Source organism: Hesperophylax consimilis, chromosome 19, assembly GCF_061612785.1.
Source record: "Hesperophylax consimilis isolate HC1 chromosome 19, BYU_Hcon_1.0, whole genome shotgun sequence".
NCBI lineage: Eukaryota > Metazoa > Arthropoda > Insecta > Trichoptera > Limnephilidae > Hesperophylax > Hesperophylax consimilis.
This window is the reverse complement of record NC_142854.1, coordinates 11,067,422-11,086,806: the sequence shown is the minus strand read 5'-3', so window position 1 is coordinate 11,086,806 and position 19,385 is coordinate 11,067,422. Positions and strand designations below refer to the sequence as shown.

Here is a 19,385-nt window from a genome sequence, read left to right as displayed (position 1 = left end):
ACGCGTAGTGACGTATTTTTTAGAGACACTGGCTTATCTATGTTAAAATTTAGGAACAATCGGTTCAGTTAGTTCAGTACAGGGGGGTATAACTCCGAGAAAAAAGTGGGTCAGAAAAAAAGACATGGTAAATCTCTATGGCTGTGTATCTGTGACGTATATTTTCCACAAACCAGTGCGAACTTCATGCATGTTTATAGGCCGCTGTCAAAACATGAAAATGTCAAAAATGTTAAGTGCGATGTTTTTTTTTTTTTTTTTACAGTAATACCGCACAAGAGTCCCAACTGCTCCCGTCTGGAGCCAGTGAGACTATGGCATCCCCAATTGGGGTATGTTGTGAGGCTGAGGGTATTGGGGAGGGGAGGGAGATGGGGAAGAGGAAGGTGGGGAAGTACCTGGCTATTCAGATCTGGTCACCAAACACGGCTAAAGCCATTTCAAGCAACGTTTCAATTCTGAATGGTGGTCTTACACCAGGGCGATACTGAGAGTATCTTCCACTCTGGAACGTGCCGCAAATATACTATATATTATTTTAAATTAATTAATTGTGAAATTAATTGTGAAATAACACAAATTAATCAAATAAAATTTATTTGCGCACGCCGGGTTCGAACCCGCGACCTTCGGATCTGTAGTCAAAAGCGTATACCACTAGACCACGCCGGCCGTCAAATGATGTGAAAGGATGTACGGACAATACATCGATTCGACATCGGTTTCCGAGTTTTAAAGAGACTGGGACACGGTCAAGCGGCTTGATCGCAAGCACGTAGTTTTTTGTCTATGGCACTTTGTGACAAGCATTTTGACCGTGTACCAAAGCTGGCTTGCAAGCATTGCGCAATACTACGTGCTGGCGGCGGGGCTTGATGCGAATTTATATTTTTGTGGGAATAGACAAACGAAAATAGACAAATAAATATCACGTATCATAAACAATGATATAAATTGAATAAAATTATTATAAAATAGGTACTTAGTTATTGTTTTTGTGTTCAATTTGTAGAAATCCATCTAATTTAAAAATTCTGGAAGTTTATTTATTTATTTATTGTAAGAAACAAACAGCAATTTCATACAGGATAAGTTATACAAGAGGTTAAATATGAGGTAAGCCAAAATAGTTTCTTATGCTTATGTTGGTTAATGTGATATAATACAAAATTGTAATTGGTTATAACCATTAACTGAAAATGAAATTAACAAAAAATAAAAATAAGAATCATATAAATATATTATAAGGAAGAAGGAATAGGAAAGGGCAAGAGGCAGAGGAAGATGGGATGGGGACAGGAGACGCTCATGTTGTACCTTTTCTATAACTGTGCATTGATTTAATTAACGTTTGTGGTCGTACGCTTGAATTCGTTTCGGTATTTCACAAGAGTATTATTAAGAATATCGATATTGTTAAATTGCGTGTTATATTGCGCGCATATACGGGGGATTGGAGAATTTTTTCTAAGGTTGGTTCTGCACGTGGGCAAATGAAAAAAATGGTTTTGTCTGGTTGGCCTTGTAGGTATGTGAATTGTTAAATAATTTACGAGTTCAGGAGAGTCCAGGCCGTTATTCAGAATTTTGTATAAAAATATTTGATCAGATATTAATCTACGTGTTTGAAGTGGAGTAAAGTTGTGAAATTTTAAGGATTCGGTGTTATTTGCAAAGAGTAATTTAAATTTATAATTTATGTGTTTAAAAAATTTGTTTTGCACACTTTCGATTCTGTCAATATGGCATTGGTAGAACGGTGCCCAAATTAGTGTGCAGTATTCTAAGTGGGGGCGGATATACGTGGTGTAAAGGGTTTTAATATTGCGAAAAGGTTTAGATATGCGAATTATAAATCCCAACATTTTATTGGCTTTGTTGATTACTTCGTTAATGTGTTTGATAAAATTTAGTTTTACATCCAGTACTACCCCAAGGTCACGGATTGATTCTATTTCATTGATATGTGTATCATGAAAGTTATAATTAAAATAAATTTTATTTTTGTTGCGCGTAAAAGATAATTTGTTGCACTTAGAAATGTTTATGATTAATTTGTTTAATTTACAGTATGCAAAAAGACGATTTAGGTCTTCTTGAAGTTTTATGCAGTCATTGATAGATTTGACTACTAAGTATATTTTTTTTTCATCTGCATATGCAAGGTAGTTAGCATGTAAAAAACATTTATAAATATCAAATATAAATACATTAAACAGTAATGGTCCCAGATGGGAACCCTGCGGTACGCCAGAGGGCACAGTTAAGAAACTAGACTTAGTTCCCTCAACTGATACGCACTGTAGCCTTTTCTGCAGATATGAAGTTAGCCACCTAAGTAAGTTGCCATGGATTCCTAATTGGTGTAATTTTTTAATGAGGATAGAGTGGTTAACTTTATCGAAAGCTTTCGAGTAATCTGTGTAGATAACATCTACTTGGTGTCCATTATCCATATTGCTTGTTAAGTATTCAGTAAAGTTGACTAAATTTGTTATTACTGACCTTTTTTGTAAAAAACCATGTTGTTGATTTTGTATGCTGCGGACAATAGTTATATAAATTTGATCGTACACAATACGCTCAAAGAGTTTACTAAGTACTGTGAGTATTGAGATTGGGCGATAGTTTGCAATGTTACTTTTTGAACCAGTTTTATGGATGGGGATTATAATGGCTTCTTTGAATTTTGTAGGAAATATTCCTTTTTTTAAAGATATGTTAAATAAGTTAGTTAAAGGAAATGCAAGATTTTTGGCACATTTTGAGATAAAATATGGCGAGATACCATCACTGCCCGCACCCTTTGTAACATCCAATTCATTCAAGTATTTATTGACCAATGAGTTGTTTATTTGTACGTCCCCGATCGGGTTATCATTATTAACGCAGGTAGAATTATCTATATTACTGGGATCATCCGTGCCCTCATCGCTTACGTAAGTAGATTGGAAGTGTTTACAGAACAGTTGGCACACTTGATGAGCACCGGTGCCTGACTCGTATTTTAGGTTCATGATTTGTGGTATGCCATTAGTCCTATTTTTGTTCTTAGCGTAATTCCAGAGACTTTTATTGTTAGTTGTAATACTAGACTCAACTGAATTTATATATTGGGTGTAACAATGTTTCTGTGTTTTTGTTGTATTCGTTTGATAGAAAACTCTATGTAATCTACTGGATTATTATTTGATTTCCATTTTTTGTGTAGTCTTTGTTTCTCATTTATGATTTTGATTAGGGGAGGTGAGTACCAGTTGGGAAATTTTTTCTTTTTGATGAAACGTTTAGGGACAAACTGATTAATGGTGTTATTTAAAGTGTCATAAAAAGTATAAATTGCTTCGTCAACGTCAGCATTATCGTGAGTAAAAGACCAGTCTGTTTTAGACAGGTGTTGGTTTATTAAATCATAATCAGCTTTATCATACCGATAAATTTCTTTTGGTGGAGCATTGATAGTTGGAAGTGTGTCTAATTTTAGTATGATTTTGAGCGATGGATGGTGTAAATCCTCTTTGACAAGAGGGTTGTATGCTTGAGATACAAGGCATTCCTCAATACAGATAACTAAATCTAGTATACGTTTATTGGCATTTTTGATGGAATTGTATTGGTTCAGTTCAGAGTAATGGATTGTGTCAGTAAGTAAGGAAGTAATTGAATTTAAATTTTCAGGTGTTAATTGTGAATTTTTATCTTTTGGTTTCCATGTTATGGTGGGCATATTAAAGTCTCCAATTACGAGAATAATATCATCTGGGTTTTGATCTTTGACGCTAGGAAGCAAACAAAGGAATGAACTGAGAGCATTTTCATATCCATGTCCCTGTGGTAAGTATAGACAAGAAACATGGATGGTACGTTTTGAAGTATAGTTAGACGGGGGAATAGTTACCCAGATGCATTCAGCATTACAGACCAAGTCTTCGCAAGGGTATGCGTTAAGATTGTTATGAGTTATGATCATGACTCCACCGCCTCGACGAGAATCTGATTGGGTATTAATGCTATTAATTGTAATGTTATTTGTCCTATCCCGTCTAAAAATACTGTAAAATTCAGTTGGTGCCAGTTCCGGATCTAAAATAGAATCAATAAGCCAAGACTCAGATATACCGAAAATGAAGCAATCGTCATTCAAAAGAATATTATTGTGAAAAATCTCAGTTTTAGTTCGTAATCCTCTACAGTTTTGGTATATAATATTTAACATTGTAATTTAGTTGAGTAATAGTTGGGTACAATTTGGTTATAATATATGAGTAAAACTGAAGAGTAGTGTATTATGAATGACATGTACGATATTAAATTGATATAATAATGTACAAAAGTGAGCATCAAGTACAGGAGGAGGGGGGATAGCGAGATAAAGATGGGTAAGGAGAGTGTAGGAGTGTATCTTCTATATTGGGTAGTATATACATTCCTTATTGTAAATATACAAAAATTAATATTGAAAAAAGAACAGACCATTTTAGCAAAATTTATAAGATAACTAGGTATAAACGAAATAGGAAATAAAAATAAGAATAAAAATAAAAATAGAGATAAAAATAAAAATAAAAATAATAACATTATTTAATGGTAAGTTAAAATTAAAAGAAAAATGCAGATCGTGCGAATTATCTTAAAATATGGTTATAAATAGAGGAAATAATATGAACAGCTTGCTTATAGCTTGTAAGTATACGAATAAAATAAAGTAGAGACCGTATCGACAGTATCAGGATTATTGTTAGAAGCATTCTTGAAATATAGACAATGTCTATTAGTAGCATTATAGATAGATATGTACATGAAAGATATACAACGTTATAGTATTATTAACATGATATACAACGGTAAGTTAAAATTAAAAGAAAAATGCAGATCGTGTGAATAATCTTAAAATATGTTTATAAATACAGGAAATAATATGAATATATAAGTATTTTAGTATTTTTTAATAATTATGAGAGCGGTTTTCAAGGTCATTAATAATCAAACTGTAGAATAAATAATTTTCTAAATTTTCAATGGAGAAAACATATTTTTTGTATGAATACCGCACAAGAGTATCAACTACTCCCATCTGGAGCCAGTGAGACTATGACATTCTAAAATATTGATAAACTATTGACATTCTAAAATATTGATACTTATTATTAAAATACATGAATAGAATAGAGCGACAAGACCAGACTGGTTTGTTTCCCCGTCAGCAGCGAGTATTTTATTTATATAGAAGATTGATTCCAGTCAAATACCTTTTTATTTTCTACTTTATAGAACAAAACTGTCGTTTTCAATCAACGCTGAGGCATAGAAGTACATATACATAGATGCATAAATAAACCAATAAAATTTTGACCACCACGAAATCACAGGAAGGCGTGGCCATGCTTGACGGAGAGGCTTGATGCGGGCTGGCAAGCCGCTAAGCATAGACAATAATAGACAACAATAGACAAAAAAACTACGTGCTTGCGATCAAGCCGCTTGACCGTGTCCCAGTCCCTTAAGGAGTACCCTAGTCTTTTTCGCAAATGGTCAATACGGATTGATAGATTAGAATATATTACGAAATACAAAAATCTTCTGTGTTTTTCATTTTTCTGTTAAAAGCAGAGAAATATCAAAATTCGTTACTGTCGTAAAAAAACATTTCATATTTGATAATCTTATAAATGTTCTTCCTTTATTTAAAGGATTTTAAGTCATTTTAGTTTATTTTTACGACAGGTTGATTGTTCATCTCAGAACAAAATTTTAGGCTAGTGAATGGGATTGGCTTCGAATGAGAATTATATTGTCTATGGTTACGCCTTTTTTATAGTTTCTATCCTCGTCGATGGTGAGTATGTGTAGTAGTGACGTATATTTTTCAGTTACAGACTTTTATCTATGGCAAACATTAGGAACAATCGGTTCAGTTAGTTCAGTACAATATCGATCTAGTAGTTGGTTTGTTTCAGTTTGTTTATGGTGGTTTATTTATAAACATGATAACAACTAGGACGAGAGTGGTTTATTTATGTTTATGAATGTGGATGCCAGAGTGGATGCTTTATTTATGGTGAATGCAGAGTGGTTTAATGGTGGTTTATTTATGAACGACACCGTGAGTGGTTTATTTATGACGACAACTAACAACTTAACCTCAAAATAGTAGTATTTTGTAATTTGACAATGCCCAAGGTAATGCTATTATTAAGTTTGTTGAAAGAATGTAATATTATTCTGTTGTCTTTTGCATTACATTAAATAATTGTTATTTTAAGGATAAGACGAGATCGACAGGAGACAAGGAATCGCGTCATTCAAAAGATTCTTGGAGTCCTTTCGCCAAAATATACGATCCTTTGAAAATTGGATCGATTGACGGTGATTATCAACATATTTTTTCAGTCACTACACTTAATCAACAATCTATGTGTCAAATGCTTGGACACCTGCTTTAGATTGTCTAATTCTTGTATTATATTTAGATGAGACAACGCTCTAACTAAAACTATCGAATCCAATCTACGCGCACCGCTTATCGTATTACATTGCATTCTAATAGTGGAACGCGTTTGGACAAGATATTATCACTCTCTCTATTATCTCTAACTGTACATCTCTATGAATTCTTTACAGTTCTGGCCACTGGGATTTAATCATTGAGGTAATATAACTAGAGTTAGCAATATAAGCAAAATTAACCGAAAACAGTGTTCCTATTCGAACATCACGGATAATGGGAAGGCGGTGTCTGGGGATAACTCGCCGGTAGCAAGCGGCGAGCTATCTATCATCTCGGTCGTGCTCATTTGGCCGAGCGTAGAGTAAATGAGACAGACAAACTACTTCGCGAAAAGTTTGGGTCCCTTCACCATTTGCCGACCAGTAGAATGTTCTCCAGCGGCCACCCGTGAATTGAAAACAGTTATAATAATTAATCAAAAAATTTCGCAAATTTTAATGTAAAATACAAACTGTATTTGAGATTGTAAAATGAATCCTGCATACCGAAAATGTACGTGGGGAAAGCATTGTACCAATAATGTTTTATTGGAATCAGTTTCAGATTTCGTTTTTTGGGTTAGTTTCATCAAATTATTATTTCGTAATGAGAATACGGCCCTTTTTTTAAACAACTCGGATAAGAATTTTTAAATAGAAAGCATATAAACGAAACAACCAAACTGGAAACGCACACAAGTGATAAATAAACATGGCAAATCTATGTAGTTGCGGATTCGTCATAAACAAAGTTCTGGCTTTCATTCAACAAAAGGTTGAAGTGATGGATGACATTAGTCCAACCCAAGTGTGTGATGTTTTCAGAACAAGATGGTAGTCGATACCAAGAAATCTACTTACGAGTATTCTGTTCCAACCTCCAGGCCCCTCAATGAGGAGAATCATGAGGGAAAAAAGAAAAGGTCATCATTGATTTGATTAAATACATGAGAGAAATTTGTTGTTGTAGACATTAATAAACTTCCGCCAGTAACGTTTGATCATGTAGATGTAACTACTCTGTTAAAAGAAATAACAATGTTGAAGAACGATATGCATGATCTGAAACTGAATGCACTGAATGATAACTTTGCAACTTGCGAAGACTTTACAAAAATTCAACAAGAATTGCAAGATTTTAAAACAACATATTCATTGAATATAAACAGAGATGATACAACGACATCTGTTAACAATGCGAGAAAGTTAAAGCCCACCTGTAGCAGACTAAATCATCAGGCGAACATCAAGCAAACGATGCCATCTACCGATAACGTCTCAAACAATGTTAAATCAAACGAGCCCACCCAAAAAAACAATGTGTGGAATAAATCTCACAGAGGGACAAGTACACGTGATAAAACCGATCTGATGAGAGCAAATAAGCGCTCCCAACAGAAAAAAATTATCTGAAGAGCCCTGTTAATCAAACATCAGAAGCTACAAATGATTGGAGAGAAATTACCTACAAAAATGAAAAAACTCACTTATTTTAATAAAATGAAAAAACGAGAGCTCCGGGCTAAAGGTCCTTCCAAAACAGAGGTACATAGTTGCCTTCCGATTAGATCAGGAAACATCTAACTAACTAACCATCACGCCGTTTCCCCGCAGGGGTAGGCAGAGAGGACGGACCGCCAAACAACTCGGTCTTGGCACACACTCTTTGCCTCATTCACATTCATACATCGTCTCATACATACTCTTCTATTATTCTGACTCTTGACATGGCCTGACTCGAGTATCTGATTCACTTGATCGTGCCATGTCTTCCTCGGGCGTCCCCGACTTCTGCTACCATTCACATTTGCATCATATATCCTCCTTACACTCCTATCTTCGCTCATTCGCTCTACATGCCCAAACCATCTAAGCGTCCCTTTCTTAATCTTACTCATTACGCTTACATCAGCCTTGCACTCTTTGCGGATCTCCACATTCCTCACACGATCAAACATGGTTTTACCACACATACGCCTCAGGGATCTCATTTCAACAGCATTTATTTATTGGACAATTTGTATAGCGCCGCTTTTGTGAGATATCACCTCAGGGGCGCTATCTACTTTCATCCTTTCTTTGCCAGTTCCATCCGAAGAAATAAATGGGTTATTGATCTCCCACAATGTACATTGTAAAATAGATACATACCTGGCAAAATCAGGCGAGTTTGCGACTTATAAAATTGGAATAAACAGTTAAAAAATTCTCAGAAATTATCAAGGAAGAAATTTGGCCACTTCGGCAATTTGGGGGCCCACTCTGTATCTTTCGAAAGTTTCCTGCCGCAGGTTTAGCCACGTCACAAACCCGCATTAACCCTTCCCTTATGATGTTCAATAATTCCTCATCCTCCGGTGCTATACACCCGGTAAATATTTATATATTGTAATTACTTAATGCAATACATAAATGTATTGCGGAGGAATAACTAAAATTTGAACTCTGTGTTTAGTATATTTACAGAGATATTTGATTAATTAGATCCAATATTCACTCAGTTGACAGCACCAGCAAGGAAAGGTTAAACCACAAACTTACTGGTTTGTTAAACCGAAAGATACAGAGTAGGCCCCTAGGTATCATGGTCATAAACTTTATTTAAAAAAAACGATCTCCACGCTGAACAAAGAAGATAAGATTTCTAACAATTGATCCACATAGAAATTAAAATTTTCTGTCGATTGTATCTCAGAACTATAGGTTGATTCGACGGACAAAGCATTTTACACAAGATTCATGCGAAACTAATGATATAATACTGCTTCAGAAAACGTGGGTTCTACCAACAGAAACAAACATATTTTCAAAAATTCATCCCCAATTTTCTGATCAAGACTGGCGGCAATACAAGTAACTGTAAACAGTGGCAAAATATTAATTTTTACAGTTTATATGCCGACAAACAAACCCGAAAATCTTGAGGAATTCACAAACTGCTTGAATAAGGTAAATGCAATAAAAATAATACAATTAAATAAATTCTTCGAGTGCGATTATTTTAGACGATTTCAATGCAGATCCCAAAATTCTTTGGCCGAGAACTAGATAAATTTTGCAAAAGAGTTTGGCTATGTTTGTGCCGATATGAAGTAGATGAACTGCGATAGTTTAACATATGTGAGTGATGCCCATAGTACCACAAGCTGGCTAGTTCACTGTGTCATCACAAAGCTCTGGAAAACGCTGTAGCTAGCGTAGATGTCCAATATGATGCAGTTTGGTCTGATCACTTGCCAATGATAATAAATCTCAACCTTCAATTTCTACCAGCCTTTGGAATTGTGTAGTGATAATATGATTGATCCTTCTAGATGGAATCCAAGATCTAATGTTGAAATAATAAAATATACTAAAACTATTAACTTAACTTCTAAAAATAATTCAAGATAACCAATCAGAACTTTATATAAAGTCAGCGACAAAATCACATGAAAATCAAATAAATTAAAGAAACGCGCAGCAAAGTGCTGCCTCTACCACATTTAATAACACAAATCGAAAAAATAGAAACATCCTGGGATGGAATCATATGATTGCAGCCAAATATGCAGAATCGAGACGCGCCTTTCTTTGATGCCTTGAGGCCAGAAAACCACTCTCAGGGCCGGCTCTCGAATACAGGAAGAAGGACCAAACTATTTTCGAAGTAGCTCTGATAAAATGCCAACAAAGAGAAATTCAACGGCGAATGGATGGTATATCTAGATGGTACCTCACTAATAAATAAAGATTTCTATAAATTTTGGCAAAAATACTCTTCAGAATTGAAAACAAATATGAAAACTCCTCTTCGTGTGAATGGAGTAAAAGGAAGGGAAGATATCGCTAGTGAATTTCGTAACTTCCTTTCCATGGCGAGTGAAAGAGTAGCGGAAAAATCTCTGAACGTTAATTTTAGTTTGAAAACTAACATAGCAAACTGGCTGTTATCGCAACATCTTTTTTTTTTTTTTTTTTTTTATAGTGAATACCTCACAAGAGTCCCAACTACTCCCGTCTGGAGCCAGTGAGACTATGGCATCCCCAATTGGGGGATGTTGTGAGGCTGAAGGTAAGTGGGGAAGAGAAAGAGGAAGGTGGGGAAGTACCTGGCTATTCAGATCTAGTCACTAAACACGGCTAAAGCCATTTGGAGCAACGTTTCAATTCTGAATGGTGGTCTTACACCAGGGCGATACTGGTAGTATCTTCCACTCTGGAAACATCTATCACTCAACACAAACAAAACCCAAATCTTAAAATTTTGTCCAGTGCAAGCTACAGCTATAAATATAAATGTAAACATTAATAATAATATTATCGAACCTTCCCAAACCTGTTCACTACTGGGAATAGAATTAGATATAAACATAAACTGGAAAGAACATGTCTCAAAAATTGTAGCAAAAATCAGTAGTTTTTCTTATGTTCTGGGTACCTTGAGAAAAATATTAAACACCGAATCAGTAATAGCCGCATACTATGGTTATGTATATTCAATAATAAAATACGGTATTATTTTTTGGGGAAACTCGGTAAACGCTAAAGATGTTTTCATCATACAAAAGAGATGTATAAGAAAAATTACAAACTCTGATCGTTTAGATTCATGTAGACCTATGTTTAAAAATCTGAAAATTCTGACAGTCACAGACATATATATAATGGAGTTATGCATGTTAGTGCGATCATCTACAGACAAGTTCCCACTAAAAAACTCAACACATAAATACGCTACAAGGCTCACAGAAAACTTACTAATACCAAAAGCAAACAAAACAATATTCCAAAAAGGACCATACTACATGGCCATTAAAGTATATAACAACCTTCCACATAACATTAAACAAATACAAGATACACACAAATTCAAATCGTTACTAAACACTTTCCTTGTTAATAAATGTCACTACACGTTGAGTGAATACCTCACGTAAATGAAACGCCTATTTTTATTGGTATATATATTTGTATTTTTTTATTTTTTCATTGGTATATTGTTATTTTATCTGTATAAACATTGTAATTATTATAATAAAACAAATAATATTATATAAACATTGTAAATAAATAAATGTGGTTAGCTGGAAGAAATGGGGTCTACCCATAAGCTACACCTTTTGTAATTTTTATTTTACAATAAATAATTTTTGATTTGATTTGATAATATTAGCACTAACAGCATTACTCCGCATACGGTAGAAAGAGCTGTAAGAGAAATGGCAACAGGAAAAGCCACAGTTAGCTCTATAATAGCTCTTGAGCACATTAAGTATGCTGAGCCAGCGATTCATATTATCCTAGCAAAACTATTTTCAAATATTATGTACATAACAGATAATCTAATATATATCTACTCTTCTGTTATTTGAATATCTGAAGAGTAGATATATATGAGATAATGTATGACTGAATGAAGCCAGGAGTGTGTGTCAAGATACAGCTGTGTGGTGGCCTAGCATCTCTGCCTACCGCTGCGGAAAACGCCGGGATAATTTGTTGGTTTTTTTTTTTGTGAAATTAGCCCATTTGATGTATGCTAAGAGTAAACATATGTTTGGAATTAATTTCAACATTGGTACATGGGTTTAAATACAGCAAGGACATAATGTTTTTAGCTGTTAAGTAAGTGAGAAAGAATATCCACATTTAAAAAAAAATACACTTTAAAATAGTTGTTTTAACCTTAAAAGCGTCAAAATGCTAAAACCCTATTTACCGATGAAAGGTTATGCCATCGCTTTCCCTATATTTTCTAGTACGACTTGTACAACAGCGTGAATGTCGGCATTTTGAAGTTTTCGCCAGAGACTTGTGCCCAGCAAGCGCTATAATTGACTGATGTCCGAGATATCTTACATCAGATGATGATCCGATATGCGTTGCCCATACTTCGAACGCCAAAGCTGGCTCTATCTATATACCTCATTAGATTTAATCCACTTTTCAATCATATCTAGTTTAGACTGGAAACTCTAAGTTGGTGTTTTTCTTGTTCAGGAACGGATACCGAGCCCCATGACAATGGCATCTGGCGAGCCCTGCATTCGGTCTATGTGCCAAATAAACATGTGTTTGGGAACCCCCACCACACGGTGTTTGTAGCCAGACTCAATCCCAGAACTACGCAGGTCAGAACACAGAACATTCTATTTATGTAATAAGGTGTTTCACTGAGTTCTCTTTCACGCACAAGTAAGATGGTTACCTCGTAGGATGCTTCATTTGAGTAGAGATAAGATGAAAGTTTTGTTTCGAAGGCCATCTTACTTCCAAGTTACATCTGTAATTGATTGTACTTTTTATCTTATTACTTGTTATCGGATATGTTTCCCATTAATAAATTGTAATCTATATTTGGCAATGTTAAGATAGTATCGAAAATGGTCAACAGAAGGTTTTTGAAACCTTCCATAATTTCTGATCTCAGCACAAATTTCATCTGTTTCGGGAAATAAGCAAAAAAATGTAATTTAAATCTGATTTCGAAAAGTGGTTCTGTTAACCAGAAGAAGAAAACAATTGGATTTCAAATATTTTTTGATTGAGAATGCTTCCAGACAGCTTTGTGTTCATCCATCAAGCAATATAGAAAACTTTTATACTTTTACACCATTATTTTCCCTCCACAAACTTTTTTTCTTTGCAAACTTCAGCAATACATTTGAAATAATACCAACTACAACTACATAAAATACAATTATGTATGTTTTATTTGCATAAGGATTACAATTCAGCAAAATTGATTGCCAAGAGGTTCACAAGTCAAAAAAGGTTGGATCTACGTGAATAAATTTTTTTTATTGCATTATTTTTCACTGGATATTTTTATTATCATTAATTGATGATAATTTTTTTCTCTCAAATAACTCAACCCTAATATTTTAATCTTATCTTAAAATTGGAAATTAACAATAAAGAGATAATGTTTAATTTATAATGCAGATAATTTAGTAGTCATTGAAAGATCAGTGATAGCTGATATGTTCTGTCAAATTAAAAAAAAAATTTACAAAATAAGTTAATTGAGTTGTATTATCAGTGATCATGTCAATTTCAAAAGTGAAGATAGTTGTTGTGGGTGATGGTTTAGTAGGAAAAACCTGTCTCCTGATATCGTTTGCCAAAGGAACCTTCAGTGAAAAGTACATCCCGACTGTATTCGATAACTTCTCCATTCATATGAATGTGAAGGGTGTAGACTACCAGATAGACCTTCACGATACATCTGGGCAAGAAGATTACGATAGATTGCGTCCGCTTGCATACCCTCAAACGGACGTCTTTCTCTTATGCTGTTCAGTTGTGATTCCCAGCTCGTTCGCTAACGCTAATAAACGCTGGAAACGGGAGTTAAATCATCATCGCCCTGGGACCCCTTTCTTCTTGGTGGGCACACAAATCGACCTGAGAGACAACTTTGTGGGCAATATGACAAATGAATTCGTGACACGGAAGGAAGGAGAGAAACTGGCCCGGAAGATGGGAGCCATCAAGTACGTGGAGTGCTCGGCTAAAACACAATTTAATGTGAAAACATTGTTTAAGGAAGCGGTTGTCACGGTCTTGACTAAACCTAAAATAGTTAAGAAGCAATGTATCTTTCTCTAAAAATTACTTTGTGAAAATGCTGAACACAATTTTTTGTTATTAATTTTAACTTTTTAAGAAAATCATATAACAAAAAAATTACAAATTGTATTCCCCATTCTCTATGCTATGTTATTATGTTTTAAAGAATAGCTGTGGTAACTTGGGAGAACTATTTCATAATGTGAATTTTATAATAAAAATACACAAATATTTAATCTTTTATTTAAATACAATAGTCAATTACGAGGGGTACCCAAAAGAAATCAAAGTAATGTTGTGTGATTGTTTGCCAAATTCTGTGCTGGAGAAGTCGTCCTTTCGGCTAATGTGAATTTTTTTGGACACTTGTATTGTGTGCTCGTTGTTTTATTTTACCATCACATGGTAATGAATCATGGTGCTATGGATAACACCCTGAAATAAAGCAACAATCAATTCAATGGAAGAATTCAAATCTCGCCCAAAAAAGCTCATCAAACATCAAGACAATTTTTATTTGTTTTTTCGATGCGAGAGGAGTCGTCTATTCAGAGTTTGTTCTCCATTTTGAGAACCACAAACATTTGAGTTTTACGAGTTTATTTTTTGACAAGACAACAGTCACCAAAAAATTCATACCAGCCGGAAGGATGACTTCTCCAGTGCAGTGCTTGGCATATTGACTAGCGGTGTGTAGGTTCAGCAGGTATGAGTTCTTGAACCCGAGTCCTTTGCTGGAAGCGGATCCCACTCCTACTCTTTTTTCAAATCAACTACTTTCAGACTTTCTTTTGGTTAACCCCTCGTATTTGATAGTAATTAAATGAAAATATTCAATAATCAAAAACGCCTTATTTAACATGAGACAGAATGCACAGTATTAACCCTCCCCACCCTTTAAACAATATACATTTCATCACTTCTACCGCTACGTCATACATTTTTCGAGTACAAATACTAATATATTTTATTAAGTAATATTGAGAAACATATTCACATTTACATTACAACAGTTATAAAAACTATTTTAAGTCTAGTTCATAAACGAAAAATTAAGAGGACCACCCATCACATATGACATCGTCACAAATCAACTGTCACATTTGACATTGTCACATTTGAAATTGTCACAAATCAATTGTCAAATTTGGCAGAGCTGCCGATTATCAGTCTTTTTTTTTCACATTACCTCCCCACACTTCTCCTGATCTGGCCCACCTGGCGGGCCGGATCAGGAGAAGAAACCGCCTCCCAAATTGAAAGATTGGTTTCAGTAATTGATTATTTTTTTACTACTCTTATTTATCACCAAACAAAGATAAATTAATTTCTAGCAACTTTTCTGTTTTCTTTCACCAGAGCAATACTGACAGTATCTGCCACTCTGGGCTGGACGTCTTAATCAATGGCTGATCAAACAAATCAACATAAATTTTCAAAACTGGACACCCGAGAAAGACACTGAATGATCAAGTGAATAAAATACAAGAGTATATATGTATGAGACAACAAATGAATAAAATACAAGAGTATATATGTATGAGACAACAAATGAATAAAATACAAGAGTATATATGTATGAGACAACAAATGAATAAAATACAAGAGTATATATGTATGAGACAACAAATGAATAAAATACAAGAGTATATATGTATGAGACAACAAATGAATGTGTACGAAGCAAGGAGTGTGTACCACGACAGAATTGTGTAGCCGTCCATTTTCTCTGCCTACCCCGCGCTACTAAACCATTAGCACAACAGCATGATAGTTAGTTATTTTGTTAGTTTTAGTCGTTCAATACTTTTACAAATATATATTTTTTTATTACCCCTTCTACGGCAATTTTTTTTTTGTTTTTTCTTTTGGCTATATATAATTAAAAAAAAATTTGAACAATAATTACTGCAATAATGCAACAAAGTTTGAAAAAAATTATTACGTACACATTATTTTAATTTTTAAAACGATCGCATAAATGACCAATATGACAAAGGTTACAAATTTTATTTGAAAATGTACATTTTGGAATATGTAGTTTCCTGAAGTCACAAACTGTTCTTTATATATTATAATACATAACAATTAAGCTGAGAGAATAGCGGATATACAGTTTACTTTATTTATTTTTGATAATTACAATATTAAAACAAGGTTAAGCGAATATTATATTATGATTCTGCACTCATGAAATCTTAAAGGAGTACACATAGCTTCTTCTTAGCAACTTTTTTAGGTCCATTCAAAGCCACAATAAGCGCTTCCTCAAATAATTCCTTCACGTTATGCTGAGTCTTGGCTGAGCACTCGATGTACATGATGGCTCCCATCTTCTTAGCCAGTTTCTCCCCTTCCTCATGTGACATGGTATTCCCTTGCACCTGGTGTTGTTTATCGTCTCTTAGGTCCATCTGTGTGCCCACCAAGATGAAAGGGACGCTGGGACAATAATGTACTAGTTCTGGCAACCAGGTAGCTTTAGCGTTGATGAAAGAGTTGGGCATCACAACGGAGCAGCATAACAGAAAGACGTTTGTTTTGGGGTACGCAAGCGGGCGCAACCTAGAGTAATCTTCTTGTCCGGCCGTATCACAAAGTTGTATCTTGTGCTCCGTATCTTTCACTTTGATTGCAGCAGTGTAGTTTTCAAATACGGTGGGAACGTACGTATTGCTGAAAGTTTTGTTCAGATACGCAATCAGCAGAGATGTTTTTCCCACTGCACCATCCCCCACTACAACTAGTTTTAATACTTCGGACATGATCACTGATTATTTTGTAAAACATGCGAATCAGAATTGCCCTGTATGCATTTAAAAAATTTATTGTAAACTGGTGTCTTCTAAGATTATCTTTATAATGAATTTATTAGCAATTTTAATAAATGATAATTTTTATCTGATAACTTCCAAGTAGTATGCAGTGGTGTAGTGATAAGATTGAAATATTATTACATACATATCCGCGTTCAATTGATAAATACTTGTCAATATTGATAAATAAATTTTAAAATGACATTAACCCTTATGTACCTGAAGGTAAAAGTCACGTATCACCCAAAGGGGGTTCACTAAGGCCTCCCATAATCGTAGAGCTATCAAGTCTCTTAAAATTCCTTTTGACCTTTCCAGTATAATATTTTTTTTTCAGATTTTTTGTTATTGATACATTAGCAGTATTTTTTATAAAACAGTACTTGGTAATGTGAGGAAAAAATATGTATGTAAATAAAATGGACTATACAGGGTGTATCGGCACGTACCCGACAAACTTAAACCAGCTATTCCTTAGCACATTTGGAGTAAAAAATGTTATGGGCACTTTGCTGTCCGGTAACATTTTTTTTCAATTAAAAACAAAAAATAAATAAAAAATCCACACTCCGTCACTGTCATTGGAATTGTTCCTCGTGTTCAACAGCTGTTATTAGCAAGTGTGTCAAAAAGTGTCCTCGCTCTTTCGTACACACTAAATAATAATAGTTAAAAATGAGACGAATGGTGCCGTGCCATTTCGTTGTGATTGTAAAAGCGCGCCAACGTAGGTACGTATGTACATTATTCAACGAAACTCGAACAAAATATAGCCAGATGGGTTTTCAAACTTTGACAAAGTATAAAACATTGGTGACATGTGGTGAAAATATAAATAATAATTTTTTTATTAAAAAAAAATGTTACCAGACAGCAAAGTGCCCATAACATTTTTTACTCCAAATGTGCTAAGGAATAGCTGGTAAAAGTTTGTCGGGTACGTGCCGATACACCTTGTATTGAAATTAATTTAAATTAAACAAACATAAGTAAATGAAAATAAAGGAGTAATAAGAAATAAGGTAATATGTATGTACATAATTATTAGTATGGTTGTGTATAATATTAGCACTGCATATATTTTTTATTCTTTTAAGATAAAAGTTTATTTGCAGTATCGCTTTTTTTTTCTTTAATCTTTAATTTTGTTTGAAATGTTTTTTGTTTCTCTCATTTTTTGTGTAAGATTGTTTAATGCTTTTATTGCCTCTTTTATTCATCAAATATAACGGTCAGATTGTAGAGGTCTGAAGGGTTAATAATAATGAAAATAAAGGCACAGTAGAACAAAAAGGCGACGCATTATTTAAATCCAAACATTTTCTTTCTAACTGTCAGTTATGGCGGGTTCAGGCATTTTGATTTTAGTTGATCAACTCGACACTTGAAAGCATTTTGAAAGTAGGTATGTTCTAGAATCTAAAATATACATCCAATTTTAAAATTTCTTCATCTAAAATTGTATATATTAGATCAAAACATAAATTTAGCAATTGCTATAGACGTTACGAGAAATTGACGTCGCAATGTTTGGAAGTCCATAACTCAGAATAAGGTAATGTTCAGTCACAACCTTGTCAAACCAAAGTGACGATTTGTCACATACGAACCGGTCACTTATACGACTCAATAGATCTTGTGTTGAACAACTCGCCTCTGGAATGATTTGCCTCCTGTGTTTCCTCCTATCTACAACATAGGTCTTTTCAAGATCCAAATTCACTCTTTTATGGGCTGAATATAAATACAAAAATATTTTCAGTTATTATAAATCATTTGTCTTTTAAATTCCAGGACACCATAGTGGAACAATTCTCAAAGCACGGCAAGATCGTATCGTGCCGATTGGTCCGCGACATCGTCACGGGCAAGTCGAAATGCTATGCATTTGTCGAATATGACTCTTCAAAATCGGCTCGTACAGCCCACAAAGAGATGCACAAGGAATTCATCGACAACTCTGAGATCCTGGTGGACTATGAACTGGAGAGAATCATGCCGGGGTGGAAGCCCAGGAGATTTGGAGGCGGTTTCGGGGGCAACAAGGAATCAGGGCAGTTGAGGTTTGGCTGCAGAGAACGACCCTTTTTAAAACCAATCGTTGTCGATGTGAAACCACAACGAAGCGATGATAGAAGTAGAAATGATTATAGAAGCGAAAGGCGGTGATATTAAAGGGTAGTCGAGGTTTGGCTGAAACTGGCCCTTTTTTAAAGCGATCGTTGTCAATGTGAATCCACAACGAGGCGATGATAGAAGAAGAAATTAATATAGAAGCAAAAGGTGGTGATATTAAAAGGTAGTTGAGGTTGAGCTGAGGAAACTAGTAGCGTTCCGTGACTTTTCACTTTTCAATGAGGTAGAGTGGTAAGATTGAAAAATACAAAATTATTGATGTTGTTGTAGCTAAAAATAATTTTTCCTCTCCAAACTAAAAAATCTTTAAAAAAATTTGAAATTTTGAAAAAAATAATTATTTTCATGTTGTACTTCTCAATCTTACCAAACTAGCTCATTAAGTCTAGAACT

General features: G+C 34.5%; 1 protein-coding gene and 2 pseudogenes across 1 annotated transcript; 2 read left to right on the top strand and 1 right to left on the bottom strand.

The window, feature by feature from the left end:
* The first annotated feature begins 5,947 nt into the window (after window positions 1–5,947).
* Window positions 5,948–19,362, top strand: LOC149414799 (U11/U12 small nuclear ribonucleoprotein 35 kDa protein-like). Its single transcript, XM_089642920.1, has 4 exons — window positions 5,948–6,180; window positions 6,264–6,366; window positions 12,469–12,599; window positions 18,651–19,362. Exons 1-4 carry the CDS (start codon window positions 6,172–6,174, stop codon window positions 19,023–19,025), a joined length of 618 nt encoding a protein of 205 aa, XP_089499046.1. The 5' UTR covers window positions 5,948–6,171; the 3' UTR covers window positions 19,026–19,362.
* On the top strand, window positions 12,955–14,328 carry LOC149414801 (cdc42 homolog pseudogene; annotated as a pseudogene).
* LOC149414800 (uncharacterized) lies at window positions 14,476–17,022 on the bottom strand (annotated as a pseudogene).
* Window positions 19,363–19,385: the final 23 nt, after the last annotated feature.

Bases quoted from the DNA above. Each gene is read 5' to 3' on its own strand.
- LOC149414799 (XM_089642920.1), top strand. The intron at 6,367-12,468 runs GTGATTATCAAC...TTTCTTGTTCAG, and splicing joins GAAAATTGGATCGATTGACG to GAACGGATACCGAGCCCCAT. The intron at 12,600-18,650 runs GTCAGAACACAG...TTTAAATTCCAG, and splicing joins TCAATCCCAGAACTACGCAG to GACACCATAGTGGAACAATT.